Source organism: Larus michahellis, chromosome 1, assembly GCF_964199755.1.
Source record: "Larus michahellis chromosome 1, bLarMic1.1, whole genome shotgun sequence".
Classification (NCBI taxonomy): Eukaryota; Metazoa; Chordata; class Aves; order Charadriiformes; family Laridae; genus Larus; species Larus michahellis.
Window position 1 is genome coordinate 223,879,690 of NC_133896.1, and position 15,976 is coordinate 223,895,665.

A 15,976-nucleotide genomic window follows, 5' to 3' on the forward strand; every position below is an offset into this window, starting at 1 on the left:
TTATACACGAGGGTTTTGACAGGGAAGGGGTTCGTTCACACTAGCTCCAGTTCAGTCCCATGCACCGAACACCCACTGATGGCTGGCACATTTTAGATTTCCTCCAAAAGCAAACCAGCTTGCAAAGTCAGAAATTGCCCTGTAGTGTGAGTCACAGCATGAAACAGGAGGACTATTGGGAGATTCACTTCAAAGTATATTGCCGATCCTCATTTTAATGCTGGTTCTTGTTCCAAACAAGTAAATAAAGCAAGTGTTCAAAGTGTGTGAGGCGTTTCCCAAAGAGCTAAGATCTTTCTTTTCTCCACCTTGCAGACTTGATAAACTGCAACAATATTGGGAAAATGCTGAGGGTCATCACAGCAAGCATATTGTTCACAGCCCTTTTTCTTTGATTATTAATTTGCAAAGATGTTTTAGTATGTCTTCACTATGCTTCACTGTGCTCCGCTACCGTACAGCTTACAGAAATTGTGACAACAAGACATCTTCAGGAGCCATACGAAGAGAGAGAGCAGAAGGTTTTGTAGCATGCGTTAAATAGTAGGACTAGCATCAGGTTAAGAAACGTGTTGGGGTGTTGGGAGGACAACATATATTTCAGGTTTTATTCTCCTGGAAAATCCCAGAGAAGCATCAGATGGTTGAGGTGACTTTTATTAGGAGTCCTTGCAAGTAGGGAGGAAGCTTGACTGTCAGAAAGACTGTGGAAGATTATTGATTATTTACCAAATACTTTTGTAAAGATTGTAGCTTGTATTGTGTTGGCTCCTATTAATAAAAGAACATGTTCTATGGAGACCATCAATACTAAATGACAGTGTATATGATGAGATACAACAGCTTGTTTTATCTTAGGAACCTATAAGTATAAAGATCAAAAATAAAAATAAAGTGAATACATTTTCTCAACATGAATAAATGTACACGCATATATGTCTGCAGGGATTATGTTGCCTTTTAAGAGCCAGACACAATGGACAAAGAAATTTAAAAATATAAAGCAATTAAGCAGTACATTTGCTGACATGCTGCATTAGCTACATGGCAGGAGTTTTAATTTAGCTTATTCTAATTTCATCTTTGCTATGCCTTTGAAATATATTAGCACTCCTTTACGTGTTTTCCTAAGCCCTTGTCTAAAAAGCCGAACATAAATGAAGTGAAAGTAGGTACTTTGATCTCCAGTCTTACTGGAAAAAGAATTATTCGCGTTGTCATATCAGCATATGATTTCCTCTTGCAAATACAGGTTTTGCTGATCCACGGACTGCAATATCAAACATATCTCAAAGCGGTTTACATAATGCACTTCACATCTACATGAATGGCTCCATGTCCCAAGTGCAAGGCTCTGCAAATGATCCTATCTTTGTGCTACACCATGCATTTGTTGACAGGTGAGTTTAATTCTTCTTGTCAAGCCTAATTTATTTTATGTTTTTTACAGTCTGCTTTTCACCTACATTTCAAAACTGCAAATATTTTACATGCCGTTGCATGCACAGCATTTTCAGACATGTGGAATTGAGCTCTGCTATTATTTGAGAGCAAGTGTCTTTCCTAACCTGTCTGTATGTTCACTGGATTAGATATAATTTGAAAAGTTGACAAATGCATTCAGCTTTTATTACCATGGTAAAAATAGTTCTTCAGTGATGTCATAGTGATTAATATATATGGATGTGCATGTCAGGAAGTTTGGACCAAAAGTGCGTGACTCATTTTAACACAACTATAATCAGTTGAGGCAATTCCTTTACATTCTAAATGTCAGTGCTGCTTTAATTTCTATTCCATAAGGAAAATCCAAGCATGCTGTTCATAAATAAAGAAAAAATCCGTATTTCAGTATGACAAACAAAATTGTGACTGTCTCTTGATGAAAGAGTACAGCTGTGCAGAATGAAAGGAAAGCAAACAGAAGGATATCATGTTTCTTAATAAGAAAAGGTAGGGGAGCACAGTTTTGGAAGAAAAGACGAAATTGCTACATTAATGACAGCATTCCAAGATTTAATGGTGACCTTAAAAATTTCTGTGTCACTATAATACATGCAGATGGCTACCAACAATTTTCTGTGGACGGCATTACATCAAACTGTGATGACCGAAGAGCTATAAAAAACAGTTAGCTAAGCAAAGAAAACCACGAAAACAACACTTTTTCTGGAGCAGTTTATATTTTCTTACCTATCTGCCTCTACTTTCCCACCAGGCACTGACCGTGACTTGGCTACTGCAATGCTTAGAACAAAAGAACTATTACCCTGCACAAATTTTTGGGACTCTCTCACAAATTCATATGCTCTGACACCTGACTGAGACCCTGCCTGCACGCAGCAAGGCACTTACTCAGATGAAAATCAAAATGGTTTCTTTATTCGGGTCACTGAGGCACGCAACACGGGAGGGATGCAGATTATATCTTGCAGACATCACCTTGCAGTGAGGTTCTTTAGTTTCAGGCAGTTCACACCAAAACTCTTATATAAAACTTTATAATTTTTAATGGAAAAGCTGGTCATTGTAAAAGACAGATTTGAATTTGGGCTTTTTCTCCTTAGTTTATATAATTAATGAGCCTAATGGCTGTATTCTCCATACTTTAGCCATCCAGAAATAGAGCATCAGGTCTAAGCAGGTCACCCAGGCATCAGTGGAATGGTTCCTTCAAAGGGTGACCCACCTGCCTTCTTCTCCTAATACCCTAGGATATAATTAGCCTTCTGGAGGTGTCAGTTTTGAAATTCTTTTTTTGTGAAAAGCTTTTCTTCAGAACATTTTAGAAGTTAAAGAGTGTAGCTTAGCTGTGATTTAGCATATCCACCCATTGACTCCTTGACAGGATGGATGCACAAAGGTTTCAGGTGTGGTTGCAAATTTTGAGTTTGGCACCTGGAAATTAACTTTCCAACATCTAGGTTATTAAAAAACGGATCAATTGAATATTCAGAGAACAGGAACACAGAAGGGGAAGCATTATGCTCTGCAATACCAAAAGAATTATTTTCCTTAGACATTCACACTTGTATAAGACCTACGCATCTCTTAGCTCCCACTCATTGCAGGGCTTGAGTAGCACCTTGGTCTTCATGCCGACCCCTCCCACAGAGGAATTTCAGCCATAGTCATTATGAGCCCCTGGAAATACGTTTCATAACTGCAGTTGTTATCCATTTCAGAACACAAAATTATTTGCAAAAGATAACATCATTAAATCCTGCTAGTGCTGAGGAAATAAATCACTCCACATGCACTGTGGGAGCAGTACAGATATCCGTGATGCAACCTCATCCCATCTGTGGCAGAAAGAACTTACCAGTGCTCTGCAGATGCTGTCTATATGGGCTTTAGTACACACGGATGTAAAAACTGATAATAATGCTGCCTTTTGTATAAGTGACAGAAATGCATTAGCATGATTAGGGTTACTTAGCAGCCTTATCCATGACAGATTAATCATGCTTTTAGTTATAATTAATAAGTAGGTGACTGATAGGTACATACAGTACATTTAAAAAAACCCTGTTCCTCTCCTACATAGACTTTAAATCTGAAGGGCTGTGAAGAAGTTCTTTTCTGAGAGGCAAGCAAGAATACAAAGAATAAAGGAAATGGGAAAAACAGCCTCCACAGCGGCAGAAGCATTTGGGGTTTTGTCCGTATCAACTTTTCTCATTTGGGCAGAACACTTTTGAGCTGATTGCTCCCACTACACTGGGACAATGGGCTTTTAACTAACTTTTTAACTGAATTTTTTGCTGAGGACAGACTCTCTTCCAGGCCTTGGTGAGGACATTGAGAATTGTGAGATTCGGGTTTATTGACAAAGGGTGTAAAAAGACTGGACACCAGCCACCACAGGTCTGCTGGGACTTCCAAAGGCAGGGAACAGCTCTGCCTCAGGAACTCAAGAATGGTCCAGCACTTCGAGCATCCATGTAGGACCCAGAAGAGGGATTCCAAAGAGGGATTCCTCACTCCACTGCAAACTCCTTGGGTGAAACCAAGCATGTATTTCGCTCTCCCAAACTCACATCTCCCGGAGGTGTGTTTCCTTCCCATTGATTTCAGCAAGACTTTTGAGGAGCTGTTGATCTGAGCTTCATCTAACCCATCTGTAAAGTGGGTGATATTAGATGCCTACGCAACAGGGACGCTGTCAGGGTAAATGCATTAACGACTGTGAAATGCTCAGTTACGACCATAATAGGAGTGATAGAAGTAAGGCAATAGATCATTGGAACTGATTTTACATAGAAACATATGGTACAGAGGAGGATAAACAAGTGTATACGGAGTCTGCTGACAGGTGTGAGCCAAATGTTAGGAGCTGCTTTCCAAACTGAGCAACAGTCAGCCTCCCATCTGCTACCCCCCAGCCTTTCCTAGCTGGGCCCGATGCACAAAATGGGGGAAGAATGGACAGGGCAGAACTGTAGTTGAGATGTCTCAGGTGAAAAGCAAAGCGTTTGCGTGCAAATGCTCCCCTTTTTTTTAGGTCATTTTCCTTCAGCAATGCAGAAGTATGAAGGTACCCAGGCAACAACTTTCCTAGCAATGATAAATCAGGCTCCTTCCTTTTTTATTTGCTAGCTAGAAGACCTAGGGGTCAGACCTCAGTGCTTGGTAAAAACAGGTGACCACCCTGAAAATTATTAATTGTTAATTGAATGGCTTAAAAAAGAGAAAAAAGATGCAACAAAATATACATTCAGCAAAAACGAGAGCTTTTTTAGCTCTGTGAAGCATTTCTCTTAATTGCAAATCTCTTTGCTATTCAGATGCGCTCTACAGTCAGCACAAGGGAATAACAAGGGAGGAGCCAACCCACTCAAGCTGGAAGGAGCAGCTGCACAAGCAGTGAAAGCAGGGGCCCACAGTCCCATTTGAGCTCATGAGGGTGTTGTCTTTGCTTTGAAAAGGAATTCTTCCCTCTTTATCAACTTTTCAGCCCCTCCATCCCTATAGCCATGTAGTATCTTCATCTGTTCTCCCTGGACTTCTTCCCTTTGAATGTTTCTTCAATCTTTCTTCTCATTTGTTCTGTACCTCACCCATCCTTGACTTCTACATCTCACCTCAACAGTTTCCCTCGCAAACTGCAAGGCAAACTAAATAGCAATGGGGAAAATAGATTGCCATTAAAGATCTCCATTCTACTTTATACCTGTACATCAGCTAATGCAACAGGGCCCCGGTTCTCATCTCGTTTCTAAGTCCTGCAGTAATGAACAGGGTTTATTACAACAACACAGATGACTTTCAAAGAACAAGATTCTTATTTTAGAACAAGAAATTTAGAATTTATTTTTTAGAGAAACACAGTAGGGTGTAGACTTTCAGTCTCTTGCATCTCTAAAATCTAGACTCGCTAGATTACTTGCACAGCTCGACCCAGATGGTCAGTTCTAGTGGTGCCACCACTACAACACATTTTTCTCCAGCTTTCCTGAGTGACCAAACAGCTCAGAATACTGCTGCAACCACCACTGCATTAACTCAATGCTCTGACCAGTTGTTCCTCTCTGTTCGTACCCTTCTACCATTTCTTTGCTCTCTGTCACATCAGATGAACTGCTAGTCTCTATTTTCAAGGCTTTTCACTGCCCATCCCCAAATCATCCCTTATTCATTGCTAAGGAACTCACCCCTTCAATAAGCTCGTGATATCAATCTCTATCTTACATCTTTTTGGCATTCAGACAAGACCCTCCAAACCCCTCTGCTTGGAAATGGTTCACCCTCCACATCCACAGGTTCAATTGATGTTCTTCCTTCAGCATGATACTTGCAGAAAAGCTCAGGCTTTATGAAGTGAAACCTTTACTTAGTGAGTGGACCGTCGTGGTCCCATTGCATGGTTGCCTAGTCCTCTTCCCATCTGTTGGTATCCATCTGTTTTCCTTTGTCCCATGTGTATATTATAAGCTCTGTCATTAAGGGACTGTCTAATTGTGCTGGTCTGTGCAGAACCTGGCATATTTGTAGCCTCTATGACTCTCAGGTATCAAGCGACAAGAGCAACAGAGGGGAGGGATGCCATCCAGAGGGATCTGGACAGGCTTGAGAAGTAGGCCCGTGCGAACCTCACGAAGTTCAACCAGGCCAAGTGCAAGGTTCTGCATGTGTGTCAGGGCAATCCCAAGCACAAATACAGGCTACGCAGAGATTGAATTGAGAACAGCCCTGAGGAGAGGGACTTGGGGGTACTGGTGGACGAGAAGCTCAACATGAGCCAGCAGTGTATGCTCGCAGCCCAGAAACCAGCCGCATCCTGGGCTGCATCAAAAGAAGCGTGGCCAGCAGGTCGAGGGAGGTGATTCTGCCCCTCTGCTCCGCTCTGGTGAGACCCCACCTGGAGTACTGCGTCCAGCTCTGGAGTCCTCAGCACAAGAAGGACGTGGACTTGCTGGAAGGGGTCCAGCGGAGGGCCACGAAGATGATCAGAGGGCTGGAGCGCCTATGCTATGAGGACAGGCTGAGAGAGCTGGGGATGTTCATCCTGGAGAAGAGAAGGCTCCGGGGCGACCTTAGAGCAGCCTTCCAGTCCCTAAAGGGGGCCTAGAGGAAGGATGGGGAGGGACTCTTTATCAGGGAGTGTAATGATAGGGCACGGGGTAACGGCTTCAAACTGAAAGAGGGCAGATTTAGATTGGATATCAGGAAGAATTTCTGTATTGTAAGGGTGGTGAGGCGCTGGAACAGGTTGCCCAGGGAAGCTGTCAGTGCCCCATCCCTGGAGGTGTTCAAGGCCAGGCTGGACAGAGATTGGAGCAGCCTGGGCTGGTGGGAGGTGTCCCTGCCCAGGGCAGGGGGGTTGGAAATAGATGATCTTTAAGGTCCCTTCCAACCCTATGATATGATTCTATGAAATGGAGACACTCTAATTTGCAGCCACTTACATACATGCATACTTCCAAGCGGGAGCAGGAGAAACTCTCCTACGCATCAGCTTAAGAGCCCAATGAAAATGCCATTAATTCTGCCTGATCAAGGCAAATGTCTCTGTGCTGCAACTTCAGCTGCCATAGACTTCTCTGCAGGATGCTAAAATAACCCCTTCTGCTTCAGTGGCAGGCTGGAGCTCTGAGCTTTAGGAAATGCCAGACTGGCTTATCTGAGGATGTAACAATAAAATGTTCCTTATCACGTTGCTTATCAGGAAAGTGTTAAACTGAAAAGCATGTATGGAGCTATCTGTTAAAAAATATATTAGAACTCAAAATCTACACATCCTGTTTTGCATGCCAGCAATGCCGCATTCGCTAAGCCAACTTTGCAGACACTTTCAGTTGCTGTGGACTCAATATACTTGCCTTCATCCAGTGCCTTCTCCTTCCATTCCTAAAAAAGTTAGCATTATGTCAAAAGCGATTTTGTTGGAAAATACTTTAACAAGAGGAAATTTGATTTTCACTCCCAGGAGATGTCAAAATAAAAGCTTCTTATTTTTACTCTGTTTTTGAAACAGAACATTTTCATTTTCTCTTAAATGTCATCTCAGGTTTTTTAAACCAAAAAAAAAAATGGCACGAGAAAACCAAGTTGTTCTCTTGTTTTGAAATGTTGACAGGAAACAAGAACTTTTTTTAGCAGTTAAAAACTATTTGCTTCAAGAATTTGAAACATTTGGAGTGAAAGCATTTAAAAAGAATCCTTAGAAATTCTTGTAAGGCAACACTAGGTTTCCAGACTTGTTTAATACATGAACTAAGATTCATTCCTTACCTTGAACTGTCTCGGGTGGGAGACAATGCAGACAAAGACGAGGCCTAGGAAGTATCGCCCAGGGAGGTGGTTGAGTCACCATCCCTAGAGGTGTTTAAGAAACATCTAGATTTGGCACTTCAGGGCACGCTCTAGTGGCAGAGATTGTAGGTTGTTTGTTTGTGGGGGTTTTTTTTTGTTTTTGTTTGTTTGGTTTTTTTTGGTTTCTTTGGGGGTTTTTTGGGGTTTTTTGTTTTGGTTTTTTTTTTGGTGTGTGTATGGTTGGACTTGATGATCTCAAAGGTCCCTTCCAACCATGAAGATTCTATGATTCTGTGATTCTATGATCATGCCCATTTGGTGTATGGAAACGTAGAGACACCAAAACAAGTGACTTAAGCACAGCTGAGATGGAGATTGTAATACAGTGATACATCAGCTAATAAGAAAGCCGTGTAAAAATGGAGAAGTCACTGCATAAACACTAAGCATATGATTAATTTTCTCCCTTGATATGGGCACAGCAAGACTCTTATTGCTTTCTGAGGTATGTTTGCAAAAAATGATGATACAGCCTAAAAGTCATATTTTTCTGGAGCTGAATGGACTACGGCTTGAAGCCACGTGAAATCTGTTAGACAAAGGCAGGTCAAGAGGCTGCCATTAGCAATATGCCTCCTCCCACAGCAACAGTAAACCCACAGTGCTGCCTCTGCATCATGTCAGCTCAGGATCTTACTGTCTGTGACCAGCACTGTATCCTCCCAAGTGCCCGCAGATGAGGTGAAGTCATCTCCATCATTATCCCTGGCATGAAGCTGAAACATGGCTAAAGTCCTTCCACTCAGTGAAAGCATGAACACCACTGAGCTACTGGTGTGCCCAGGGGTAAGCAAGTACAGTTTTTATGAGTGAAGCCCCTGGGATTTTCTCCTGACCTAGGGATGTTTTGCACTGTTTCCAGAACAAAGCTGAGACAATGGTGTGTAGCAGGACAGCCCCTCATGCTCCCAAATACTCCTTACCTCGTAAAAGCTTTTGCAATTTGCAAATATATCTCTTGATATCTGGCAGCTGAGTGAAATCTTGTGGAAGCTGGTGACTGTGACAGTCATTTCCTACTCAGGATGCATGTCCACAACTCTTAGGTTGTCTTTTGGAATTAAACATCTGGATTATGAAGTGTCTTTGCACAAAAAAGTTGAACCGTGTTCACCACACAGCAGAGATGGAAGGGATGGGATTGGTGGGGGCTGTGTGGTTTCACTGTGACTGTATGCATACGCTGAATGCATGCAAGATGGATAAAGAGGGAAAAAAACCCACTTCAGAAGTGGACAGGGAAGGCAGCAGGAAGCCAAGGACAGCTGGAGAAGCACTTAAATATGGTGATTATGGAGTAGAAGCACAATGCCAAAAGAAGCCCCCACAACCCATTTTATATGTAGGGCCATGAATAGTGAGGAGCTTTGTGTAGGAGATTACCTTAGACCTTAGTCTGCCTGTCCCAGGGAACTGCCCCCTGACACCTGGCCTAGTGGGAGCACCAGCATTGGAGCTGGTGACCTGCTGTCACGTGAGAGAGGTTAAAGAGAGCATCTGTTGCTCGTTTGGTGGTCAGCCCAGCCCAAACCACGGCACCTGCTCGCCCCTTAACTGCCTATTAACATGAAAGCCTGCATCGGAGCCACCTCTAGCAGAAATGCTGGTTTCTCCCTCTAAGGAAACACACATTCAGCATTGGCTAAGGTCTGTCCTTCTTGAGCTACAATACAGACATCTTTTGAGCCCCACTTATAGTCAGTAGAGACTATAGCCAGAGTCACTGAGGAGTGACCAGCTCAGCTGCAAACATCGCTGCTGAGGCATCTTTTTCTCTTTTGATTGGGTGAGTCCACTCAAAATATTTCTTTTTATCTCTGCACCATACCTAGCACAAAGGTTTCATTTAACCTCAGGTTCAGAAATTACCATAATACAAACACCCACAACACATGTAATGTAATGGGTGTGTGACCCATTACTTGTGTACATAACAAGACTGAGTCTGGGAAAGCTATCTCCCCACTTCCAAAGCTCTTGGGGGAATTAATTACATTTTTGCAATGCATCCTGAGCAGCAGTTGTCTATCAGACCTCTTCTCCCTGCCTCGTGTGCATTACATGGCTCCTGCTGGGAAAAGAGCCCTGATCTTTGGTGTCCCACCAGCAGGTTCTGTGGCATGGCAGCAAGGTAGCCCAGCTCTTACCCTTCTCTGATGCTTAACAAAATCACCTCATTACCAGAAGCTGTTGCGCTGGAAGCCACCACATCATGGAAACCAGCTCTGTTTTACCAGGAGGGACATCAGAGGAAGAAAACTGCTCTCCATCAGAGCGTTTCATGTGAGGGTGGGCCAGGAGTGACTTTGGTCACAAGCTTTATTGTCAGAGAAGTATGAGATAGAGAGCAGATCAGTACTGAAGGGGTGGGAAACTCGAGCATGGAAATTTTTAGAAATGAAAACAGGGAAGGATTTGTCTTAATTTTGTTTCCCCTTGAGGATGTCTACAAATATGCAGGAGGACACACACACTCCCTCTGTTACCACAAGCCCCCAGGTGGCACTGAACCGGAGCTGCTAACCTTCCCCTATTAACCTCTCAGGCTTAGTAGCATGTCAACCAGAGCTACTCAGCTTGTTTGATGGAGATGACTCACTCAAAGTGGGCTCAGTATGTGGGTAGAGTGAGTTCACATGTGCTGCAAAATACCATATAAATATATCCATGGAAAACAGAGTGTAAGTGGGAAGGTTGGGGTGTTGCTGAGAAACACAGCTCCCCAGTATCTCTCCTTTGATATGCCCGTGTCTGGGGCTGAAAGGCAAATCATACGCTGAGATACGGAAGCTGCACTCTAACATCTACTTCAGTAAGGCTGGGCAGCTCCTGCTACTGCAGTTGCAAAGCGCCTAAAGGGATGCAGGAACAGCCTTGGAGGCTGACACCACGGGTCCATCTAACCTGTACCGTGGCTAGAGTGGTGGCCAGAAGAAAAAGTGAAGGAGTGTAGATTTAGAGCAACCCTCCTCCAGAAGACATCCCTGCTTCACCCATTGGACAGAGAGGGGCTGAGTCTACATAGAACACTTGAGGTTGCATCTGCATCTAAAGTAACCCATGCTCTTAAATAAGCCCTCTGGCAATCCACAGACAATATAGAATCAGAGACAGAGAGAGATGAGGACAAGGAACAGGCTCTGGAGACAAATGTTCTTTTTATCGATTAAGCATATATGAAACCTATAGTGCTGCTGATCCACCTTGCTTTAGGGCAACAGCAAGAGGAAGGTTAAACAGACGATATCTTCTGGATTATATGTGAAACACAGTAGTTGGCAATCTCACTTGCCATATCATTATTCAGGCTGGAGGTTTGTAACGACCCATTCTGCTCTTAAAAATCAAAAATATAGGAGGCTCAGTTCAAATAGTCCCATTTAACGTGCATATTTCATATCATTCTTACTGCAAGATTTTAGTTCAGCCAACGCAGTTATAGAATGGATCACTTTGTACACTACATATTATGCAAGTGATTAGTGGTTTTTTAAAAGGAAAGGATACTTTGCCCTGCAACTTAGCAAGAGCCACATGGTTAGTCTTCACCTATTCTGTTAACACCGGAGGAGGAGAAAGCTCTCTCCGTGACGCAGCGATCAAGACAAGCTCTGATGCAGACAGTTAGCATAGCGCTGAATTTCCTTCCTGCAGCACTTCTGCAATAATAGCTGCTGTAATTGTTCAAATTGTAAAAAATCACAGGAAAACATGGTACTTTTCTCACCCACATGTAGCTACCTTCTATTCATCAAAAGAAATTATCACTTTGCTGCCATAGGCGTGATTTATATATTACATGCCCTTGTGAACCTCAATAATGACAATCTCTCAGTCTCAAAAGAATTGAATTACAGAGCACAGGAGTTGGTTACATAGAGAGTCCAGCTACCTCCACAGCAGTCCATTTTAATCTGCTTGTTATCTTGCTCTTCAGGGGAAACTAGTTATTAAACTTTGGAGCAGCCGGCATTTGTACTATCTCTTACTTCAAGTGATGTGTTTCTGTTAGCTGCAGACCGTGGCAAAGACGAATCTGAGAACGTTAACAAAGGATATACGCTCCAGCAAATGTTAACTTTTTTTTTCCCATGCAACACATGGTTGCATTCATATTTCCGTATTTACAAAGCACATGGGACACACCATCATGGGTTTTGCAGCATTGGACAGCATTGGAGATCTAAATCTCAGTGAGAAACAAATATTTCTAGCCAAAAATTGCCCTGGTTTGACAGCAAGGGGTGAAACAACACACATAATGACAGCTATTTTAAGGAACAAGAAATTCTTTTTCTGTTGGCCAAAAAGGCCAACAGCATTCTGGCTTGTATCAGGAACAGCGTGGCCAGCAGGAGCAGGGAAGTGATGGTGCCTCTGTACCCGGCACTGGTGAGGCCTCACCTCGAGTGCTGTGTTCAGTTCTGGGCCCCTCTGTACAAGAGGGACATTGAGGTGCTGGAGCGTGTCCAGAGGAGAGCGACCAGGCTGGTGAGGGGTCTGGAGACCAGGGCATCTGAGGAGAGGCTGAGGGAGCTGGGCATGTTGAGCTTGGAGAAGAGGAGGCTGAGGGGAGACCTCATTGCCCTCTACAACTCCCTGAAAGGAGGGTGCAGAGAGGTGGCTGTTGGCCTCTTCTCCCAGGTGAATAACGACAGGACCAGAGGAAATGGTCTGAAGCTGCGGCAGGGGAGGTTTAGACTAGATATTCGGAAGAATTACTTTACTGCAAGAGTGGTCAGGCACTGGAACAGCCTGCCCAGGCAGGGGGTTGAGTCGCCATCCCCAGAGGTGTTTAAGAAACATCTAGTTTCAGCTCTTCAGGGCATGCTCTATTGACAGAGATTGTAGGTTGTTGGGTTTTGGTTTTTTTGGGGTTTTTTTTTTGTGTGTGTGTACGGTTGGACTCGATGATCTCAAAGGTCCTTTCCAACCATGAAGATTCTATGATTCTCTCCTGCACCTAGGAAGAGTCGTTGCTGGCTTTCATTGGTGTAAAGCAGAGGCTGGCTCGACTAAGAAAAGTGATAGAGTTTAGATCAGATATCTGACTGAATCTCAGCCTAGCTAAGCCTCACCTCAACTCACCATTTCTTTCCAACAGAGGTGCAGAATAAGCTTCCGCAAGAGTTAGCTTGCTTTGTCATTAACTGGGTTACAATGAGTCCCTACCTAGTCCTACTCTAGAGAATATTGACATTCCTCTGCACAGATTCCTATACAATTTCCAACACTCAGCTCCCACCCTCAGTGTCATGAGGGGTGCGTCATGCTCAGCTTACCCATTATCTCCTTCTCCAGTAGGAATAAAGCTCTTTATGTTGTAATCCACCGGCAACCGATCAAACATAAGCCTGGCTCAGCACTTGTCGGTTCATCCTACCCAATTTTCCGAGAAGGCAGAAAACAAGAACGTTTCTGTGAGGTTCATTGACTGGGAAGGTGGGTTACAGGGCTGCCCAGCAGGTGGGGATTTGTGGTACGGGAGCCGTGCCCCGGACTTATACACAATGGAGTCAAAGCCCCAAGCAGCTGCATGGGTTTCCTGCGAAGAGTCAGGCATTTTGCAGTGTGGTTTATGGAAATCGGCACAGCAAAGGAGGAATAGAAACGCAGGATGTCAGCAGCTCTTTCCAAAAGAGGAGTGGTACTTTGTCCTACACACCACCAGCGGCCTCTGCTCAGGATCGTTTTGTCTGAATCCTCTGCAGCACTCAGGCGCTTGAGGAGCGTTCTTCCACAAGAGAGGTTGGAGGAGCTGCCGCCTTTTTTATTCTAGAAGAGAAACGCTTAGAGCACTCCATGAGTTTTGTATCGGGGACTGGAAGCTGCGTAACCCTCTGCACCCAAATAAGCATGCTGAGTAGCAGTGAGAGATCCAACTGCCTCTTCTCCAAATGGCTATGGATATTTAAATTTTTTGACATAAATTTTAAAGATAAGGGGGGAAAACTGCTCTAAATCACATTGGTAGAAGGAATATTAAAAATATCTCATAACCCCAGCAGCTGCAGTAACCTTGAAGCTTTCAACAAAGTAGTACATGGGCAAAGAAGGTGTTATTGGTTGTCTCTTAGCAGGGGTTGGTTGTGTGGGACTATATCTATGCCATGTCCCTCCCTCTTGTTTCATTTATCTGACACTTTCCAAGCACCCAGTTTGTGCAGTGCCATAAATGAGAACAAAGGAGATGGAAGGAAGTACAGATGCTTGTAGTGGGACGGTGAAGCAGAGCAGTGCCAAGATCCTCAGGCACCACGTGACTCCCCAGGTCTGGTGGTACTTTGTAATGTGTGGGAAGGCGTCAGCATGGTGCACATTATTATAACTCATCCAGAGAACGGTCCTTTAGGAGGCAACCTGCAGCCAATGGCTGAATAATTAGGGGTTTGATGTCATCTGCACATTGTCCCTCAGTGTTGTGGGTGGTCTAGTCTGCTGTGGCCCACAAAAATGAACAACCTTTTTGTTCAGAAGGTCAAGTAAAGGGAAACAACAAAGCAGGCCAGACCCTTCCTGAAAATGAATATTCATATTTCAAAGACATATAATCGACCCACATAAAATCATAGAATCATAGAATGTGTTGGGTTGGAAGGGACCTTTAAAGGTCATATAGTCCAACCCCCTGCAGTCAGCAGGGACATCTTCAACTAGATCAGGCTGCTCAGAGCCTCATCCAGCCTGGCCTTGAGTGTCTTAAGGGATGGGGCCTCCACCACCTCTCTGGGCAACCTGGGCTGGTGTCTCACCACCCTCAGTGTAAAGAACTTCTTCCTAATGTCTCATCTAAACCTGCCCTGCTCTAGTTTAAACCATTGCCTCTCATCCTGTCGTTACATGCCCTTGCAAACAGCCCCTCCCCAGCTTTCCTGTAGCCCCTTCAGATACTGGAAGGGGCTCTAAGGTCTCCCCGGAGCCTTCTCTTCTCCAGGATGAACATCCCCAACTCTCTCAGCCTGTCCTCATAGCATAGGTGCTCCAGCCCTCAGATCATCTTCTTGGCCTCCTCTGGACCCGCTCCAATGGGTCCATGTCCTTCTTGTGCTGAAGACTCCAGAGCTGGACACAGCACTCCAGGTGGGGTCTCATCAGAGCGGAGCAGAGGGGCAGAATCCCCTCTCTGGATCTGCTGGCCACGCTTCTTTTGATGCAGCCCAGGATGCGATTGGCTTTGTGGGCTGCAAGCACACATTGTTGGCTCATGTCCAGCTTTTCATTCACCAGGACCCCCAAGTCCTTTTTTCACCAGGCTGCTCTCTATCACATCATCCCCCAGCCTGTATTGATAACGAAGATTGTCCCGACCCAAGTGCAGGACCTTGCACTTGGCCCTGTTGAACTTCATGAAGTTCACAGAGGCCCACCTCTCTAGCTCATCCAGGTCCCTCTGGATGACATCCCGTCCCTCTGGCACATCGACCGCACCACTCAGCTTAGTGTCGTTGGCAAACCTGCTGAGGGTGCACTTGATCCCACTGTCTATGTCATTGATGAAGATGTTGAACAGCACCGGTCCTAGTACGGATCCCTGAGGGACACCACTTGTCACCCCTCTCCATCTGGACATCGAGCCATTGACCACCACCCTCTGGATGCGACCATCCAGCCAGTTCCTTATCCACCGAACAGTCCACCCATCAAATCTGTATCTCTCCAACTTAGAGAGAAGGATGTTGTGGGGGACCATGTCAAAGGCCTTGTAGAAGTCCAGATAGATGATATCCGTAGCTCTCCCCTTGTCCACTGGTGCAGTCACTCCATTGTAGAAAGCCACCAACTTTTTTTCATACATGGGAATATATGCTCCAAGAAAAAAAATCAGAGGCACAACATTATATGAGGGAACAGCTCCACTGGGCTGAAACACCTTTTCTTGTCTGTTTTGTACAAGTCTGTGTGTTCAAGTCTTAGAGACTGACAAATCTAGTAGCCCAATAGTGGTATGGCTACCACAGTTCCACGGTCTTGGGTCCAACCATTAGTGAGACTGAGCGTGTATTCCCAATAGGACCACATACACACAACAGTTATATCTATAAATATGCATATATGCATATGTGCTTGACCAGCTACACAGATCAAAACAAGAATTACAGCACTCACACAAATTCCAACAGCGCAAATAACCTCGTCCTCTTGCCCTCTTTGGCGGACCAGG

At 44.3% G+C, this 15,976-nt stretch overlaps 1 protein-coding gene across 1 annotated transcript in view; it reads left to right on the plus strand.

Annotated features, from left to right (window-relative positions):
* TYR (tyrosinase) overlaps positions 1–15,976 on the plus strand; it is a 57,020-nt gene that overhangs the window by 21,556 nt on the left and 19,488 nt on the right. Inside the window, exon 3 of the mRNA XM_074573028.1 lies at positions 1,253–1,400. Within this exon, the coding sequence (XP_074429129.1) occupies positions 1,253–1,400 (148 nt within the window). The remainder of the gene's footprint in view (positions 1–1,252; positions 1,401–15,976) is intronic.